We start from the raw sequence: 19750 nt of genomic DNA on the forward strand, positions 1-19750 counted from the left end.
ACTATAATTAGGCCTATATCAAATCAAATGTCAACACAACATATCCCTCATGTCACTTACCCAACAATGAGGAAAACAACGATGGCCATAGCAAAATAATTCGTCTGATAGTAAAGCAGGTTGCTGACAACTCTGTTGTTCCATTTTGCCAAATCTTTAAAGTCTGGTTTGGCGAATCTTTCCGTGTTGGGGAAGAAGTCGTCCCATAGTCTTAGCGGTGTCAGCTCTACTTTAGCCATTTGCCTCCTGCTCGGCTCGGTACGACTGCGACGGAAACAGCCGGAAAATCAATCGACGTAAGCTCCGAACTTGAGTCTCGCGAGAAGACATTGGCTTATATATTCTCATAAACCCCGCCTCGAGAGCATCACAAAACCTCGCGCTATTGGCCAGCAACCACGCGTTACGGAAACACTTCCTGCGAAGCTGCATGACAGAGAGAAGGATAACCGAAACGACAACTGTAATGCGTTGTATGTTCATAAAATCTCCTATTGAAGTGGCAGGTTAGTTATGTGTGTTATATTTGCTTTGTGTGCCTTAACATGTCGATTTTGTTCATGTGCTAGAAGTGTGTGAACAGCGTGATAAGTGCACGCGGACCTCTAGAGCTAACGAGCATGTAGGTGACATGATGCTAACTGTATAAAAGCTTGACAGACAATCATAACAGATGCACGTGACGAAATGTTTTGTTGTTTTTATTCAGATGTGGAGAAGAATATTGAGTCCTCAAGTGATTGGTAGAACAGGTTTCTGTTGGAGGAGTCTCTTCACAATGAAGCTGAAGACCAGTGAGTTCCAGTCACTGCTCAATGATGGACTAAATGGACTTGCAGGTGAGATTATTACTCCTCGTTTAGCCGTGTTGCCTAAAGACATGTCGGCAGTGGCGTTTCTCGGTGTAAAAAACAGGTGGGGCTCACACCAAAAAGGGGTGTCTGGGGGTCCCCCCCAGGAAACATTTGAGCTTCAAAGACACTGTTTCTCGCATTCTGGCGATTTTATAAACACAAAATGAGTTGTTCACATCATTGTGCACTTTCAAATTTTAGCCAAAGAAGGAAAGGATTGCTCCCTTCATCTTTACTAACATTTAAGTAAAAAATAGACAGGAGAAAATTCAATGTGCCGCTACAGTCTTTGGCCTCTTGACAGCCAGATACAGAAATTTCAAGGTGGAGTTTTCCTTCATGTTGAGGTGATAGCTGACTATTATCGTTTCTCTTGCGTGACATAACCTACACAGTACACTTGAATGAGGACTGGATCTTGAACGATCAAAAAATGTATATCAATTTCAAATAGATTATATAAACTGCAAATATTAAATTTTTCTCACGTGAAGCAAAAACTTCCGGTGGCTCCAGCAGCAGCTGTGTGGAGTGTGAACCTCAAACTGCATCTTAACTAACTGAGTCAAGTGACAACACAGCATCGGACTAACTTAGTAAAGCCTCATTCACGCAGCCTTTGTGACGTTATGGTCACCGAGTGGACTCAATGTGGCTACACATCACAGACAATCTGCTGAAGTACTTCTTCATTTTCTGACGACAAAACAGCTCAATAATTCCTAATAAAAATAAGAGGCTTTATTTAAACGCTTTCCATGCGCAGGTGGTGGTTATATTAGCATTGTAGGCTGTAGACTGAAGTTCCTATCGTGCAGTCAGTTCGGGGACATGTCTCTGTGTATCCAAGGTTAGGGACAAGCAATCGGATCGCGATTTTCAGAGAGAAGCTTTCGTTTCAGCACTGCTATATAATTAACTATGAGCATAAAATAAATGCTGCATCTCAAATGCCTTGGACAGCAGCGAGGATGAGCCACTCGTGATTGCTAACTTTCTGACTTAACAGCTTCATGGAAATAATATTCTAAAATTCTTCATGTTAGAAATTCGTTAAAGCAAGTCATTTGGTGCTTTTAATGCTGTGATTTTAAACAGACAGATTCCATTCAGTAGGTAGTTTGCGCGCTGCAGGCTGCTGCGGTGTCAGATAAAGGCAGGCTAATAAAATCACAGATAACTCTTTAGTTTTCAAAGTAATAATATATGTTACGTATATAAAAAAGCTCTCACTCTTCACAACATACACTCCGATGGCATCGGCAACAACAACAACTATTGCTGATGATCGCCCATAACATAATCACAACCAGCAGCACACAAACCTTCAAATGCAATGCTACTGACACATGAAAACACTGACACTCCGACTCAACGCCATGTTCAATAGCAATTACAATCGATAGCAAACAGAATAGCATTATTTCACTCACCAAAGCACTTATTAGGCTATTTGAAGAGAAAGGCGGCCCCGTCAATACAGCAACGTTCACTCGTCCAGCATAGACAGCATCCAGCTGACTATTGCTGCTCTCATCTCATCCTCTCAGAAAGGTTTTTAAAATCCTTGTATCCCGTCCTCGACAAAATACCTTCTCCACCGAACAGCAAACAAGGGAAGCAGAAGAGTGCCTTCTTATGATCGATAGCCGTTAGCCTCCTTTAGCATAGCTACCACTCCACATTATAGGCTATTGTCCAGTGGATCGTGGGTACCAAGCGGTTTTACTAGCCACCAATTTCTCTTCCAGACTAAAGGTCTCAAACATGTGCTCCAAAAATTATCTACTTCATTCATGTTGTCGACTCGTTTTCGTTTGTGTGCCTCTGACATCTTTGTGTTAGCAAAGTTATCCTTCTCCGTCCTTCTCTTCTTCGGGCTACATGACTTTTCGCGGCACTACTGTCACAGTATTAGTGGAACGAAGCAATGACCATATACAGTATGTCCTTTCCCTTTCCAGGGGCAGCGCCCGTTGAGGTAAAATAATCTCCGTCCACTATAACAGAGAAATACTACGAGCACGCGCATTCGCAGTTATTCACGTGCCATACACATTGCATTGCGTTTAGGGGCAAAAGGTGATCTTGTCCCTTAGCCCTTCGGCCCAAATCTGACTGGCTCACACGGCTGCCGTAGTCTTACTGCAGAGACCATGGACATGGCAGAGACACAAATCAGACAAACGCAATCTGCCCAGTCGCCACTGCATGTTGGGTAGAAATTAGGGAGCATGTTTTTTTTCGACTATGAACTGTTCCATTCAGTGCCAATATTTGTCAAAAATAATAAGTAAGAAATAATTTGTATAGTTTTATAATGCCAACAAATGCATATCGACTATATTATTTTGTGATGTCAAATTAAGAAACTGCCTCAAGATCAGGCTATATTAATTCTAAATCGAAAGGCATTTCCCCAAGGCCGTTTACTACTACTTATTATTGTTCTGAAAACAGAATTTATATATATTTTTTTAAATCATTGTTTTCAGTTCGAACTCTACAATGTTGCTTTTTGAGCTCTAACCGCTCAAGAACTAAAAAAAAACTGTATCCTACATTTCATATAATTCAAACGGTAAAACAATTTTACGAAACCTTTGCTGTCTTGTTACATTACACCTCTGGTTTGATACACTGGCTCCATTAGAATTCTCCCCAAACTGAGATCATTCGAATTCGATAGGCAAAGTGAGAACTGCAGTTAAAAAAGCAATTGCAATTAAAAATTTTATTCATGGCAATGCAATTCATTCATGCAGGAAAGCTTAATCTCTGCTTCTGCAGTGAGATTGCTCATATTTCCAGAAACCTATTTCCTATAACTTTCAGTGGCGTGGCGTGGGGATTTTTTTTGAGGAAGCCAAGTGAGACAACACCTTTAATCTACATGTTTATTGGAAGGTGGGGGACAGAAAAGGGTAGGCTACGTAGCAGCTTGTATTTAATGTAACTACAAGAGCTATTATAGCGCCTGGTCACTTTACCAGGATTTACACACGCCTGTAATCTGTCCGACACCGCTCGTTCGCTCTCTCTCTCTCTCTCTCTCTCTCACTCACACACCTCCTTATCGTCTTATTAAATTATACATTTTATTATAAATGCAACCCCCACCCCGACCGGAATGCACAACTAGCCGCTTAATGCCCAATGCAGATTCGAATTCATTCACAATATAATTAGGGGACGTTTTAGGCTATTTTAAGTTTCACGTTCACGTGAGACACGACTCACACAATCAGTTGTAGGTGCTTGACATACACACATACTTTCGAGACATCCTTTTCGTTTAAGAACTAGGCCAAATATTAATTACAGCACTATAGCCTACTTAAGACAACCCAGAACAACTTCAGTGGATATACAGTAGGCCTACCAATGCAACTTAATCCAGGCAATCAAGGCACAATTAGCAATAAAATAACACAAAACACAACACACATAGCTACACAGACAGTTAAGGGAACAGTTAACCCGCGCCGGGAGAAGGTGTGTATTTTACTCACTATTTGTAGAGGAAGGCCATTAGCTGAAGTTTGCTGCTACCAGCTAGCCACTCGGTGCAGACATAGTTCTCCTCACGGAAAGTGCGATAAACTTTCTTTCTCTCCACACGCCTTGGCCTGCCGTCAGATTTGATTTTTAATGGCTTCTCAATTGGCAGTTTGGTAAAATAATTTGTTACTAAATACTCAAAATCTCCACCCTCCATAACTGTTCTTGCTAATATGATAACAATGCAAACATGCTAATCTCCCGCTATTGTTATTGTTGTTAAATTTCAGTGACGTTGATAATGATGCTTTGATTTGATTGGTGTGAAGCCAAAGGCCGAGTGGCTTCCCTTGGCACCCTCCTGACACCCTCCTGACCAATCACAGGAGGGCAATGTCCTCACCTGATTGGTCAATTCTTTTTCTTTTTTTTACCAAGGGAAGCCAGCTCGGCCTGGCTTCCCTTGGCTTCCTCGCAGACATACAGTGTGCAGTGTCGTGTTTCGCCGCGTCTTCAGAATCTAAATGTAAAGGGGCGCTGTTTCGCGCATTGTGAAATGCTCAACGAGAGGAGAGAAATGGGGAAGAAATGACAGCAACACAGCACCAAAGATTACCGAAACTGTTAATATAAATGTTTTTATTGGATGACAACTACAGCCTTAAAAAACAGGGAAGCCTGGCTTCCCTTGGCCTCTGGGAGAAAACGCCACTGATAACTTTGAGTTGTATTCTTTGCAGAGTTGTTTAAGAAGAACCAGTATGAGCTGAGGATAGCTGGAGGTGCTGTGCGGGACCTGCTGTCTGGAAAGCAGCCCGAGGATGTGGACTTTGCCACCACTGCAACTCCAGAGCAGATGAAGCGCATGTTCCAAAGTGCTGGGATCAGGATGATCAACAATAAAGGAGAGCAGCATGGGACCATTACAGCACGGGTAAATCACCAGCTATAAACAGATATTGAGAAAATATGTGACCACATACATCCAAACTAGGGCTGGCCCGAATAATTCGAATACTCGTTTTGTTAAGTTAGTATTCGAAGCTCAATTCAGTATTCGGGATATTAGGGCCCTATGAAATCCGTTTTATTTTTTTCCAAATTCCGTTTTATTTTTTCACAAATTCCGTTTTTTCCGTTTTAATCTCATGACTTCCGTTTTTTTACAATTAACACTCATTTTGTCATCAGAACGAGTGTCTAATTATTGCAAACAAATAATATTCTAACAATTTAATCAGATATAAGGCTAAATTTAAAATACATCACAACATTGCACTGTTTTTTGTGCTTAAAAAAACGAAAAAACAAATTTGTTGGGTATAGGCAGGGCTGTACAGTGCGACAGTTTTGATCGCATTTGCCACTGAAATTGATCACGTGCGATGATGAATACAATTCCTCTCGCACGAGTGCTAATGAGGAGAGGCTGTCTTTGAAACACAGAGGAGTGATGCACAACACTGCTTAGAGGGCTCTACATTAACACTCGCCAAATGCGGGTGAATGTAGTCTTAGGCGAGTAAGTTATTAAGTCTACCCTCCACTTTGGCTGGTGAAAGATGTGTGCTCGGGATCTGTGCTCGGCGATTATAGCGTCTAACTTCACCAACGGTAAAAACCGGAAGGACACGGCTCTTAACGCAGTTAAGTTAGCGCGTGTGGAAACGGAACATTTCCTGTGCCCCTTCACAATAAAAGCCTGTTACTAGCCAAATGCGAGTTGACTTTTATTTTGAAGCAGGTAAGAACAGGAAGTTAGCGCTTCACAGCCCTGCAGTGCGCTAGCAAGAAAATCAACTGCTTCAGCTGCAGAGAGCAGTCAACAGTAGTCTATTTAAACAAAGTTTGACACAACCTATTTAACTTGGCCTAAATTGTATAAATATGTTTACTAATTTATTTAATAGGCTATTATGTTCAATGTTTTAAAGTTTGGTTTTCATTAAAAGAATGAAATGTTCTAAAAATGTTTGTTATTATTAGCCTACTATAATAATTATATTTTTATTTAAAAAATATATAGATATAGACATTATTTTTATAGTTCTATTGGGGGAAATAATTCTGAATCAGCAAACAAATTGCCATTGGCAGGTTAGACTCTTTTGTCTAAATTCCAATCAGTGCACCCCTATTCATTCTTCTATAATTATTACTGCACACACTAGGATATTCATTGAGAATCTCAAATAAAACCAAGATGACATGCTCAAAGGTAAGTAGAGCGAAATGCAAGGGTTAGGGTCATGCAAATTTTCGATCATACTTTGTGTGCTACCAAATTTATTTTTGTGCTACTGAATTTTTTTGCTTGCTAGCACCAGTGCTACGACTTTAAAAAATAAGCGTACAGCCCTGGGTATAGGCTATAACAGAAAATAAGTCATTCATTTTGTGCTTCAAGTGAAACATTAAATATTATTTTTACATAAATAATAAAGTCCTTATAAACTTTTCAAGAGCTGGACTAGAGTGAATATTGGACAGGCTTTATAGGTCCATGGCTTTTACCTGTGGGACAGCGCTTCACCTAACAGCTGGCTGCAACACCAACCTACAGTCTATTGTGCGACGGATAGCTAGTTATCATTAGCATCAGCGTTAGCCGACATCACGGCAACAGCTGAATAATGTAACACATTACACAAGTTACACTACATGAAAACAACGGGCTGTAGATGCTAGAGTTATAATTGCGTGTAGGAAACATTGTTGAGACTGGAATTTCGTACCACAGCGGCCGTTCCATAATACAACACTCCCTTTAGCAATGGCTGAATATAAGACCTCCCTGTGCTGTGTATCTGCGGGAGCGAGTGGCATTAATAACTTAAAACCAGTAAACGTTTAACATGATTACGTTCTTTTAGATGCTTTAATCATATGCCGAATTTATAAACAGACCATATTATTAACAATGAATTAAGTTATGTACATGTCAGAGTTACGTACATGGATACATTCATAAGTAAACATTGAATAGACATATTTGTGAAGGGGGTTTGGCGCTGTGTGTTACATTTAGTCCAGGCATTATATGACCTGACCTTAAACAAATTGCAACAGAAACCATTGCAACTGTTTTTGACTCATGAATATGTAATAAATAACATACTAAAAGTCTTAAGGAATCCATGTGGTGGAAAGTTATTTTTTAAGGGTTTTCTTAACCATACCTTTTATGCCAATTTTCGGCTTCCTAAAGTACTGTTTTATGGTAGAGGGGATATGTGCCAAATTGTTAACCTTTTCAGAAAAGCATGAAACTTGGTACACTTATACAGTTTGGGGCCCTGAGCAGTTTCAGATATTTAGCCATTGCAAAATCTAATCATGGTTGCCGTGGCGACCATTTTACTTTCCGCCATAGCCTAATTATGCATTTTTCCTCATAACTCCTGAACCAAACATAATAACACATAACTAGTCATGTCTAACCCTATGTTTTCATGGTCAGGGATGACAATGATACCACATACAACATCAGAAACAGTGAAGGTCAGTAGTTAAGGGTGAAAAATGAAAGCCCAATATCCGAAAACATCGCTGTGACTTTATAATTTGGGCCTATGTTGCATAGACATTGTGTAGCATTTTATGAGTTTTAATTTTGTTCTCTAACAAAAGACATAGGCTTAAATGTTTGTAAAAAACTACAAAAAACCCACAATTTCCAATTGTGGCCCGTGTTATTTTTATTTATTTATACATAGGCCTACATTCCTTTATGATACCTACACAAATAGTTCAGTGCTTTCCAAATCAACCGACAACTTTGTTTAACAAGAGATATGGTGTTGGATGCAATGCAAATCAATTATTAACTATTAGGTCATTTTATTCATTTTATTTAATTTTCTTGCCATCACTTTATGAAAAGTTTTCCGGATCCTAAAAAACAATGTCAAGTTGTTTTTTGGTAATTTTTGCCTTTATTGGTTAGAGAGAGAGAGAGAGAGAGAGAGAGAGAGAGATCAGAGATCACATGACCCGACAGCAGACCTGGAACTCATATGGAAAACAGCCATCCTGTTTGTCTCACAAAGTCCAGCATGGTTTAGTATGATGCACAGCATGGCAATAACTCGGGGAAAACAACATTTGTGTTTGTGGTTGATATGAGACATAGTGACACCAAGTGCATCTACTCCACATGTAAGTGCCTATGTGAACGTGCCCACTGCCACAATTCCACCCCAATCATCACATTTAATCAACCACTGGTGGAAGGCCTTTCTTATGAAAGAAGCTGAGCCAGAGGTTATGTTAGTGACTTTGGGGCTTCCACACTGATATTAGTTTTTAGGGGTCCATTGGGCATGTTATGGCTGGTGCTGGGAAGAGGAAGTGATGGAGATTTTGTGGATTTTTTTTATGCAGCCAATGCCGTTGTGCACATTATGACAGGGAAGAGGATAAGATTGACTAGCATTGATGGTGTCCTCAATGGCCTGAATCTGTGTGATGCACTTGTTGTGACTCCCCTTCAGCTGCATACAACATATAGTGATGCAGAGATGTCATCAGCGGATGATACCTGCTGGAGATCGATTAAAAAACTCTGGTGTCAATCTATGCAAAGCTGACAGAGCGATGTCTGCAGAGAAGGCTTGCCATTCTGATGTGATTCTCGGAATAAGATTTCTCAAAGGCTAATCTGAATCCTTAAAATCCATTGGTAGACATATTTAGCAAGTTTCTGAGAGCTGAACGTACTGGGAATTGGGAACTTCACTATGGAGCATTATCAGAAATGCTTCCTTTCATGGCAGTATCAGGGCATAATCTCTACACACAATCAGCCCACATCTACAGTATGTGCAGTGGATGTGCAAGGTCCATTTGGAACATCCAGATTTGAACCAGATATTTCTAGAGGGATTCCATGTGGTCAGATGGAGTGATCGCCTATGGGCTGGCATGTCTATGGATCTTGAGCAGGTTCTAATGACAGTATGAAAACCATTGGTGGCCTCACAAGAGTGCTGGGGATGACATAGCTGCAACATCTGACATGGCTTCACTCCATGCCAGCTTGTGCTGAAGTTAACTACGCACACGGTTCTGAACAATCTCCAAGAAAGACACAATTACAGGGGGCTCTCGTGGCACAGTGGTTAGAGTGTCCCCCTAGAGGCCCAGGCCCCACAGAGGACCCAGGTTAGAATACGGCCTGGTTCAGTTCTCTGCATGTCATTCCCCTCTTTGCCCCATTTCTACTCTGTCTCTTCAAATCTAATTGAAAAAAATCTTAGAAAGACACAATTACTGCTTGGATCCAAGCTTGTGCAGTTTCTTGCACCTATCCTCAAATGTTGCTAGGTCAAACGCCATCGGAAACAGCATTTTGGTTAGCATGGATGGACAAACTACTGCTGAGAACACGTTCAAGAAGAGGGGTCGGGTGATCACCATCAGTACAAAGATCCTCAGTGAAGATCGATTGTGAAGCAGTGCAGACACATAATTGCTGCAAAAGGTTCACAAGAACTGCACATGCAAGACAGACTGTAACAACTGAAAGTGCACATGCAAGAAGCATGGCATTGAGTGCTCTGTTGCATGCGGTACCTGCAAATAATCTGGGGGTGCAAAATCATCTCAGGTAGGGGGTGATGATGAGGAAGACAATGAGGAAAACCACACTGTTTAAGAAAACTTGCTCCAAGGATTTATACAACTATTACATAAACGTAAAAGTCTATCTGAATACTAAGTTGAGTTTCTTTTATTAGTCAATTACACAAGGCTACATTGAAATTAGTCTTTTCTCATCACCCCTCTCAAGTTACCACACTCCAGAGGGGGTCAGAGGGTAATGCATACTCATGGTATGCATTGATTTACCCCTTTCACATTGCATTAGTGCTCTGGCTGCACTTTGAACTAGTAGTACGTCTGTGCACCAAAATATTTTCATATTAAAATGTATGTTCATCAGTTCAAAAATTTATCAATTTGTGCCAGTTTAGCATTCACAAATATTTGTGTTTTCTTATATTGTTATAGTAGGCTATTTTACAAACATTTAAGCCTATGTCTTTTGTTAGAGAACAAAATTAAAACTCATAAAATGCTACACAATGTCTATGCAACATAGGCCCAAATTATAAAGTCACAGCGATGTTTTCGGATATTGGGCTTTCATTTTTCACCCTTAACTACTGACCTTCACTGTTTCTGATGTTGTATGTGGTATCATTGTCATCCCTGACCATGAAAACATAGGGTTAGACATTACTAGTTATGTGTTATTATGTTTGGTTCAGGAGTTATGAGGAAAAATGCATAATTAGGCTATGGCGGAAAGTAAAATGGTCGCCACGGCAACCATGATTAGATTTTGCAATGGCTAAATATCTGAAACTGCTCAGGGCCCCAAACTGTATAAGTGTACCAAGTTTCATGCTTTTCTGAAAAGGTTAACAATTTGGCACATATCCCCTCTACCATAAAACAGTACTTTAGGAAGCCGAAAATTGGCATAAAAGGTATGGTTAAGAAAACCCTTAAAAAATAACTTTCCACCACATGGATTCCTTAAGACTTTTAGTATGTTATTTATTACATATTCATGAGTCAAAAACAGTTGCAATGGTTTCTGTTGCAATTTGTTTAAGGTCCACCCCTATTTTCTCACAAAATGCCTGTACTAATTAGCGATCCTGCAGCCAGGCTCTACTTTTCACGGCAGTAGTTTGGTCTTTAGATGTCGCCAAACCAAAACTCCCTAGTTCTGCTTTAATTTCAACCGTGTTGTTTCCCTTTGCCTTGGAAATTGAATTTCACCAAAATAATGGCGAATTCCGTGACATTCCGTGTTAAACAGTAGATTCCGTTTTTATTGCCCGATTCCGTGATTCCGTCCGTGTTTTCGTTATCGCGGAAATCATAGGGCCCTAGGATATTTCTTCTTCTTTTTTTTTTTCATAATTATCTTAAACTGCAATAAATGTTGTCAGCAAATATTAATATTCAGGGACGTATTCACAAAACATTTTATCTTAGCGGTTAGGTTTCCCATAAATTTGTTCACAATTAGCTTACAATAGCGCCACATAGGCCTATTCATTTTAAATTTTACAATCATTTGAATTAGATAACATATCCTCATTGAAGAGCTGCACGCCATGCACTCTCACTGTATTTCTCTCAACGGCGGACTATGAAGCAATAGTCAGACAGCGACGAACCGGGAAATTCACCATTTAGAAACAACAGTCGGCGAAATGGTAAAGTGCATGCGGAAGGAAAAAGGCGAGACACAACTATACAGTAGCGGACCTTAAGGTAGGAAATGCCGTACATCCCACCCGCTCTGCACTACAGTCACTCTAACTTTTTGGCTGACCCAGGATCAGTAGCTGTGGGCAGCCAAACATCAATCAAGTTGTATTCAAGAATGCACAACCTATGGATTCACCAAATAAATGCCATTTTATAGCCTATATTTGCTCAAAGACATAGCAAAGAGACAGACAAATGTAATTATGTTGAGGTAGGTATATACAGTATTTTAGTTTGATTTTAATTTATTTTCAGTTTTAAAACCATAATTTGGATTTTCTTTTTGATTAATACAATTTTAATTTTTTTAAATGTATACTGTTTATTTATTTATACCTTCTGTCATTTATCTTTCCGTTCATACATCAATTTACAGAGAAAATTAGAATTTTTCAGGCATATTTCGAATGGTTGAATTAATTGTGATTAATCCACAGCAACCTGTGATTAATCTGATTAAAATTTGTAATTGTTTGACAGCCCTACTATTAATACAGTCCCCTACAAAAGTATTGGAATGGTGAGGCCAATTCCTTTTTATTTTTGCTGTAGACTGGAAACATTTGGGTTTGACACCAAAATATGAATATGAGACAATAGATCAACATTTCAGCTTTCAATTCCAGGTATCTGGATCTGATTCACAACTGAGAAGATAGCATTATTTGTAAAGGAACACCACATTTTTAGGTGAGCAAAAGTATTGGAACAGATAGACCTAAAATAAATTAAAATTAATAAGACTTAATATTTTGTCACAAATCCTTCGCTTGCAATAACTGCATCAAGCCTGTGACCCATTGACATCACAAAACGTTTGCATTCTTCTTTTGTGATGCTTTTCCAGGCTTTCACCGCAGCCTCATTCAGTTGTTGTTTGTTTAGGGGGGTTACTCTCTTCGGTCTCCTCTTTAGCAGGTAAAATGCATGCTCTTTAGCGTTTAAGTCTGGAGATTGACTTGGCCAGTCTAAAACCTTCCATTTCTTGCCCCTGATGAACCCCTTTGTTGTTTTTGCAGTTTTTTTGGATCATTATCTTGCTGCATGATGGAGGATCTTCCAATCAGTTTGGTTGCATACTTTTAAGTTAATTTTGCTGCTGCTATCATGTGTTACTGTGTTGTTGTCAAAATGAACCTTTTCCAAAGTGATGGAAAAGCTAAAGTTTGGAGAAAGAAAGGATCTGCTCATGATCCCAAGCATACAAGCTCATCTGTGAAACACAGTGGAGGCAATGTCATAGCTTGGGCTTGCATGGCTTCTTCTGGGACGGGCTCATTATTCTTCATTGATGATGTAACACATGATGGCAACAGCAAAATGAACTCAGAAGTTTACACAAACATTTTGTCTGCCAATTTAAAGAAATATGCAACCAAATTGATGGAAGATCCTTCATCGTGCAGCAAGATAATCACCCAAAACACACTGCAAAAACAAAAAAAGGAGTTAATCAGGGCAGGGTTTTTCCTGGCTCAGAATGGGCCTTTGGGGGGTCAGTACGCGACCAACTTTTTTTGGAGTCGCGACTATGTGCAACAGTAAAGGCAAATGGTTTGTGTATTTTAAGAGGGTGTGGGGTTGGGAGAGGGGAGTTTCTGTCCAGCTCAAGAGCATTTCAGTCAGCCTGTCAATCACTGCGTTACCATCAACCTGTAGATATGAAGTCAAAATACTAATAATGACTAGGCCTACCTATTTAATACTTTAATTGTTTCTAATTGATCTAAACCATGGAAATTACAAGAAGAAAGAAACAATCATAATCACGATTATTTTGAGTAATCGCATTGTGTTATCACGAATATTAAAGACAGTTAATCATTGATTTAAGAACATTATGCATTTATTTTACTTTTAACAAGGTTTTTTTCTAATAACACCATGACTTTGGACTTTAAACAAAGGCCTAATTGAACTGAAAACGGGGAGAATAGAAATAGGCTAAATAAGTGAAACATATTTTGAATAATTTAATAAAATAAATATGTCAAAATGAAAATAACCAGTTGTAAATGGTGTTGATAGGGCACGTCTTTTGATGGCATTAAATGTAAGGGCATGATTTATTTATGTCATGGAGCTGGCTGGATAGGCAGTTGCATTGTAGTGTTGACAGTTGTGGTGGCAGGAATCAAGGAGCTTTAAACTTCCTGTGTTTTTTATTCATTGATTGCTTGGTCATAGACCACTATGATTCGACTTAAAGTGAATAAACAAATTGGTCGGGATGTTTAGAGGTGCAGATCAGGTCGTATATGCCCTTTTCTCTCTCTCTCTCTTTCTCTCTCGCGGTTGCGTTACTCCCGTGTCCGCGCGTGACATATCTTGCACATTATTTTAGTTTGTTGTGAGTCTGAAGTGTTTTCAGACAACATAATTAGTTCAACCTTTATTCTCGTCATCTAGAAGTTTTTCAAAACACCCGGTAATGCGCAACATCTCCCTCCTACTCTCTGGACGAGCCGATAGCTAAACTCAGGTAAGGGAGGGGCCGAGCGGAGCTCACGGCTCGGCTGAAAGGGTGCGCTGCATTTAACAGCCTGCATGCCCCGGCGTGCGGAACAATGATAGTTTAATAACGATTATTTTGTTTTCATGATTGAGGGAAGCCGTAATAGTAATCGAAAATGAAATTCAAGTTATTGCCCAGCCCCTCAAGAAGGATGACTTAAATTGGGCTGAATTTGGAGAGGTTTTAAATAGCTTTGGCGCTCCTGATTTTCCTTTGGCGCTGGATAAATCCGCTTTGGCGGGCGCCATAATTTTCTCTATGCAGGAAAAACCCTGCAGGGACAAGAAATGGAAGGTTTTAGACTGGCCAAGTCTATCTCCAGAGTTAAACCCTATAGAGCATGCATGTTACTTGCTAAAGAGGAGTAACCCTCCAAAACAAACAAAGGTGAAAGCCTGGAAAAGCATCACAAAAGAAGAATGCAAAAGTTGTGATGTCAATGGGTCACAGGCTTGATGCAAGCCCCAACCTCAGCAATTTTTACCAGCATCCAATAAGGAAGTGACCACAACTGTAGTAACCGGAAGTGCCACTGGGGGGTGGTGCCAAGACCGACCTTTTCTTTGACTCACTTGTTAGACAGGCCGTTTTCAAAGTCTTATTAAACCTTTTTACAGCCTGGCCCACAAAACCATTTTAGTCTGTATGTTTAGGTCATATCTCCATGACAACACTGAGGGGGTGAATTTTTTTGGACCACGCTAGTTTATATTCTTTTGGAGGTTAAAATGTATTTGCACGATCTCTTGAGTGACAGCTCTCCGCCCGTTGTCCCTCACTTTGCGTTGGAGGTATACGTCAGCTATCTACCTCCCCCTCACAAAATGGCGACACGCACAAACCAGGATTATTGGATGCCATGTGAATAACTGAGGTCAGCCCGGATGCTACATCCATTTTATTTACTATCTATGGATTGATGCAGTTATTGCAAGAGAAGAATCTGCAACAAAATATTACGTTTTATTCACTTTAATTAAGGGCCGAGCACCGACTGGTGCGAAGCCCTATTGAAACCGCCAGGATTTTTATTAGGGCCCGAGCACAGACATGTGCGAAAGCCCTATTGTAATCGGTATGATTATTCTTCCCTATTATTCTTTTTATTTATAGTCATTTTTGGCACTTTTCACCCACTTCCCCTCATGCATTAGTTGAAAAAGTTTGCGCACCCATCAGACCTGCAAAAAATTGCAATGTATCAGTGGTTCAGGATTTGATCTCAAAAATTGCGCCCCCTATGGCCAAAAACTGTTTTTCAGGAAATGCATGCTCAAAAATTGGGCTAGAAGCCTGAAATTGCCGGACAACATGTAATGGCCCAAGGCGCACATAAATGCAATTTCATGTCCAGGGCCAAAATCAACAGGAAGTCGGCCATGTTGGATGTAGTGCCTAAAACCGCCAAAACCATCTTTTCGCATTTCGACGAACTCGTCCTAGAGTTTTAACGCCAGCGACGTCAAACCACTTCTCAAACCCAAAAGACCCTTGCCCGATAAGGAATTGCGAAAAGATTTCAAACTTGTCCGAGAACCAGGGATCTTTTTGGGGTCAAAGTTCGCGTAAATACGCACCTCATGAAACTTTAATTCATCATAACTCAGGCTGTGTTATACCTAGCTGCACCAAATTACAACCCCAAATGTATCTTTGCAGGCCCCACAAAAAAGCCTCTTGAAGCCCCGCCCCAAAATCAACAGGAATTTTTTTAATATGAAATATGTGCATTTCTGACTCAAAAATCCTCACAAAGTTCAAAAATTCCTAGCTCCTAGCAGGAACATATTTAGCAAAACGACCAGAATAGGGACACTCACAAGACATGGAAGATATACCAAAAAAAAATTTGTTTGATTCCGAATAACTATGACGAGGTGGGAGCCGATATTCGCCAACATGGCGGCAAAAGTCAGAACTCCACATTACTCTGCAGGATTGCAGAGCAGAGTGAACTCATAACAACTTTTTGTGCAAAAAAAACATGATAGGGTATGTCCTCCGACATGGAAGATGACATACCCGAAAGCTCGTTTTAATCGGAACCACCGTCTTGCAGCACCGGCGCCTGATTAGCTAAAAAACATCACAAACGCACGTCATGAACCCTTTGATTGATCATAACTCAGGCTGTGTTGTACTTAGAACCACACAATTTCATACAGCAATGTACAATCCCAGTACAAACAAAAAAGCCTCTTGACGCCCCGCCCCAAAATCAACAGGAAGTGTTCTTTTTAGCAATATTCGCCCAAAAAACAGGAAGTTGCCCTAACTCCACCATGCTCTTACTTAGGACAGCTAACCACTAGATGGCAGTGTTGCATTACAATTAGAGGGAGTGAAGACTTCTCTAAACATTTCTTAATCTGTGAGGTAACCCTTAAAGCAAAGTCCTGGAAAAGCAATGAAAGTATCCTGGCAAATGATAAAATGTTTTTCTTGTCTGAGAGTAGAACCGGTCTGGACGCGAAATCCTTTGGGTTTGAATGAAGCCCCGTTGTGTGCTCAGAGTTGGAGAGGGTGTATCACGTGACTTCCGGGGGAAGTAGAGGAATTCTGGGTATTGTAGTTATCATAGGCTACCATCACCCAAATTTCTTGGTAACCTTTATTTTACCACACATAATAACCAAATATCAGCCATTTCAAACATTGCTGTTTGCAATTTCTATTGAAACACTAAGAAGGTGACTTCTTTTGAAATTATTAGTGAACATACTGAATGGTGAAAGCTCTAAAATACTTTTTTATTGTTAATCATGGTGTCTAACTGAGAGAGGCAGGGTTGAGGGTGCCACGCAATCTGCAAAGGTCTAAAGTTGCATCTTTAATACAAATTTCCCAGCAAACAAAAACATAAGAGATGGACCCTTACAGTAAAAGACAACTTTACAGGAATTGATTTATTTATTAAAATTATAGAATATTATAACATTTGTTGCAAATGTTATCAACAAAATATTAAAAACAGTTTTTCACAATTGCTTATATATCATATGACTCATTGAACACTGGTGTGCAGAATGGAAAACACTATAATATAATTGCAAAACACTATATGAATGCTTCATCAATAGGATTATGCCTTTGCATGTTCATACATTTTCACCTACAGTAACAACATATACTTTACAGTTTTTGCCAAATGCTACTACACATGTTGTAGAATAGTTTATTTAGCAATTTCAAACAAACAAAATGAATAGGTAGGAGTGAAGTTATAGCAATTCTGTGTGTCTGTATAAACTGTAAGAAAAAATTACAGTAAAGTTATCAAACAATGGTAAAACAAATCCAGTGTTTTAAGGAATTGGACAGATGGATTATGAATCCGTGGCCTTCACAGTTTCTCGACATCATTGCCACGAAACAGGAAGTCGCTGTAATTTCCCTCTGCACCGTCCCATGCGCTCCAAACTTCACCCGCCTGCTGAGAGCCCAGGCCTGAGGTCGTCCTCGCGTCCGTTTCGAGCGCGTCGCCGACACTTCCGCGCTTCCGGCGTGCGGCATGTGTGGGCGAGGGCCCGGTCATCACTGCTTGCAGTTTTAATTCTTCTTCTTCTTTATTATTTTTGGTCATTTTTGGCACTTTTGAGCACTTTCCCGTCGTGCAAAAGTTTAAAAACTCTGCGGGCAGGTCAGACCTGCAAATAATTGCAATTTATCAGTGGTTTCAGGATTTGATCAAAAAAAATTGGCCCCCAGGGGCCAAAAACAGTTTTTCAGGAAATGCATGCTCAAAAATTGGGCTAGAAGCCTGAAATTTTAGGACATGTATTCGCCCGGGCGACACCTATATGCAATTTTATGTCCTGGGCCAAACTCAACAGGAAGTTGGCCATTTTGGATTTAGTGCCTAAAATCGCTATTTTACAAAATTTCACTTATCGCCGAAAGGCTCCTAGAGTTTTTACGCCAGGGACGTCGAACCACTTCTCAAATACTCAAGACGCTTGCCCGATGTTAAATTGCGGAAAGATTTCAAAATTAGCATAGAACCAGGGAGCTATTGGGGGTCAAAGTTGACGTAAACATCATAAAAAACAAACCTCATGAAACTTTAATTCATCATAACTCAGGCTGTGTTATACCTAGCTGCACCAAATTTAAAACCCAAATGTATCTTTGCAGGCCTCACAAAAAAGCCTCTTGAAGCCCCGCCCTAAAATCAACAGGAAGTCTTTTAATTTGAAATATGTGAATTTCTGACTCTCAAATCATCACAATGTTAAAAAATTCATAACTCCCAGCAGGTACATATTTTGCAAAACGATTCCGAATAACTATGACGAAATAATGGCGAATATTCGCCAAAATTGCCTCAAAAGTCATAACTCCACATTACTCTGCAGGATTGCAGAATCACACAACCGGACGGTGTAGAAAGTCCCATCAGTTAAATATAGTAATCCAGTTTTCAAATCAATGTTAAAATCAGCAGGATATAGAGCTACACTCAACAAAAATATAAACGCAACACTTTTGTTTTTGCTCCCATTTTTCATGAGATGGACTTAAAGATCTAAAATTCATTCCAGATACACAATATTACCATTTCTCTCAAACATTGTTCACAAATCTGTCTAAATGTGTGATAGTGAGCACTTCTGCTTTGCTGAGATAATCCATCCCACCTGACAGGTGTGCCACATCAAGATACTGATCTGACATCATGATTAGTGCACAGGTGTGCCTTAGACTGTCCACAATAAAAGGCCACCCTGAAATGTGCAGTTTTGTCTCACAGCAAAATGCCACAAGCATTGAGGGAGCGTGCAATTGGCATGCTGACAGCAGGAATGTCAACCAGATCTGTTGCTTGTGCATTGAATGTTCATTTCTCCACCATAAGCCGTCTCCAAAGGCGTTTCAGAGAATATGGCAGTACATCCAACCGGCCTCACAACCGCAGACCACGTGTAACCACACCAGCCCAGGACCTCCACATCCAGCAGGTTCACCTCCAAGATCGTCTGAGACCAGCCACTGAGACAGCTGCTGAAACAATTGGTTTGCATAACCAAACAATTTCTGCACAAACTGTCAGAAACCGTCTCAGGGAAGCTCAACTGCATGCTCGTCGTCCTCATCGGGGTCTGGACCTGACTCCAGCTCGTCGCCGTAACAGACTTGAGTGGGCAAATGCTCACATTCGATGGCGTCTGGCACGTTGGAGAGGTGTTCTCTTCACGGATGAATCTCGGTTTACATTGTGCAGGGCAGATGGCAGACAGCGTGTGTGGCGTCGTGTGGGTGAGCGCTTTGCTGATGTCAATGTTGTGGATCGAGTGACCCATGGTGGTGGTGGGGTTATGGTATGGGCAGGCATCTGTTATGGACGAAGAACACAGGTGCATTTAAAGGCCAGGACACACCAGCCCGATAATCGCCGTCGTCAAAAAAAAAGACGAATCTGTTTGGTGTGTGCCGTGACGTCGGCCGACGTTGAGGTCGTCGGGCTTGTTTTGAGCCTGTCGGCCGCCGATTGAACATGTTCAATCGGCGGCCGACCGTCTTTCATCTCGAATCAGTGAAGCCCGGAAGTGAGGCGGGTAGCACAAACGGCTAACAACAGCTAGCCATCGTT

At 40.5% G+C, this 19750-nt stretch overlaps 2 protein-coding genes across 6 annotated transcripts in view; one reads left to right on the top strand and one right to left on the bottom strand.

Moving 5' to 3' along the window:
- The window catches only part of arl6ip5a (ADP-ribosylation factor-like 6 interacting protein 5a), a 46033-nt gene extending 45789 nt beyond the window's left edge, over positions 1–244 (bottom strand). For all 3 annotated transcript variants that reach the window (XM_080026467.1, XM_080026466.1, XM_080026468.1), the window contains exon 1: positions 61–244. In XM_080026467.1, the coding sequence (XP_079882593.1) occupies positions 61–239 (179 nt within the window). In that variant the 5' untranslated portion in view covers positions 240–244. The remainder of the gene's footprint in view (positions 1–60) is intronic.
- Positions 245–408: 164 nt separating this feature from the next.
- Positions 409–19750, top strand: part of trnt1 (tRNA nucleotidyl transferase, CCA-adding, 1) — a 60736-nt gene continuing 41394 nt past the window's right edge. For 2 of the 3 annotated variants that reach the window (XM_080025586.1, XM_080025584.1), the window contains exons 1-3: positions 425–463; positions 710–839; positions 5096–5289. In XM_080025586.1, coding sequence (XP_079881712.1) covers positions 431–463; positions 710–839; positions 5096–5289 — 357 coding nt within the window. In that variant the 5' untranslated portion in view covers positions 425–430. Of the gene's footprint in view, positions 507–709; positions 840–5095; positions 5290–19750 lie in introns of all 3 variants that reach the window. The other variant, XM_080025585.1, reaches the window with a different exon arrangement.

Source organism: Ammodytes marinus, assembly GCF_949987685.1.
Source record: "Ammodytes marinus genome assembly, chromosome: 4".
Lineage (NCBI taxonomy): Eukaryota > Metazoa > Chordata > Actinopteri > Uranoscopiformes > Ammodytidae > Ammodytes > Ammodytes marinus.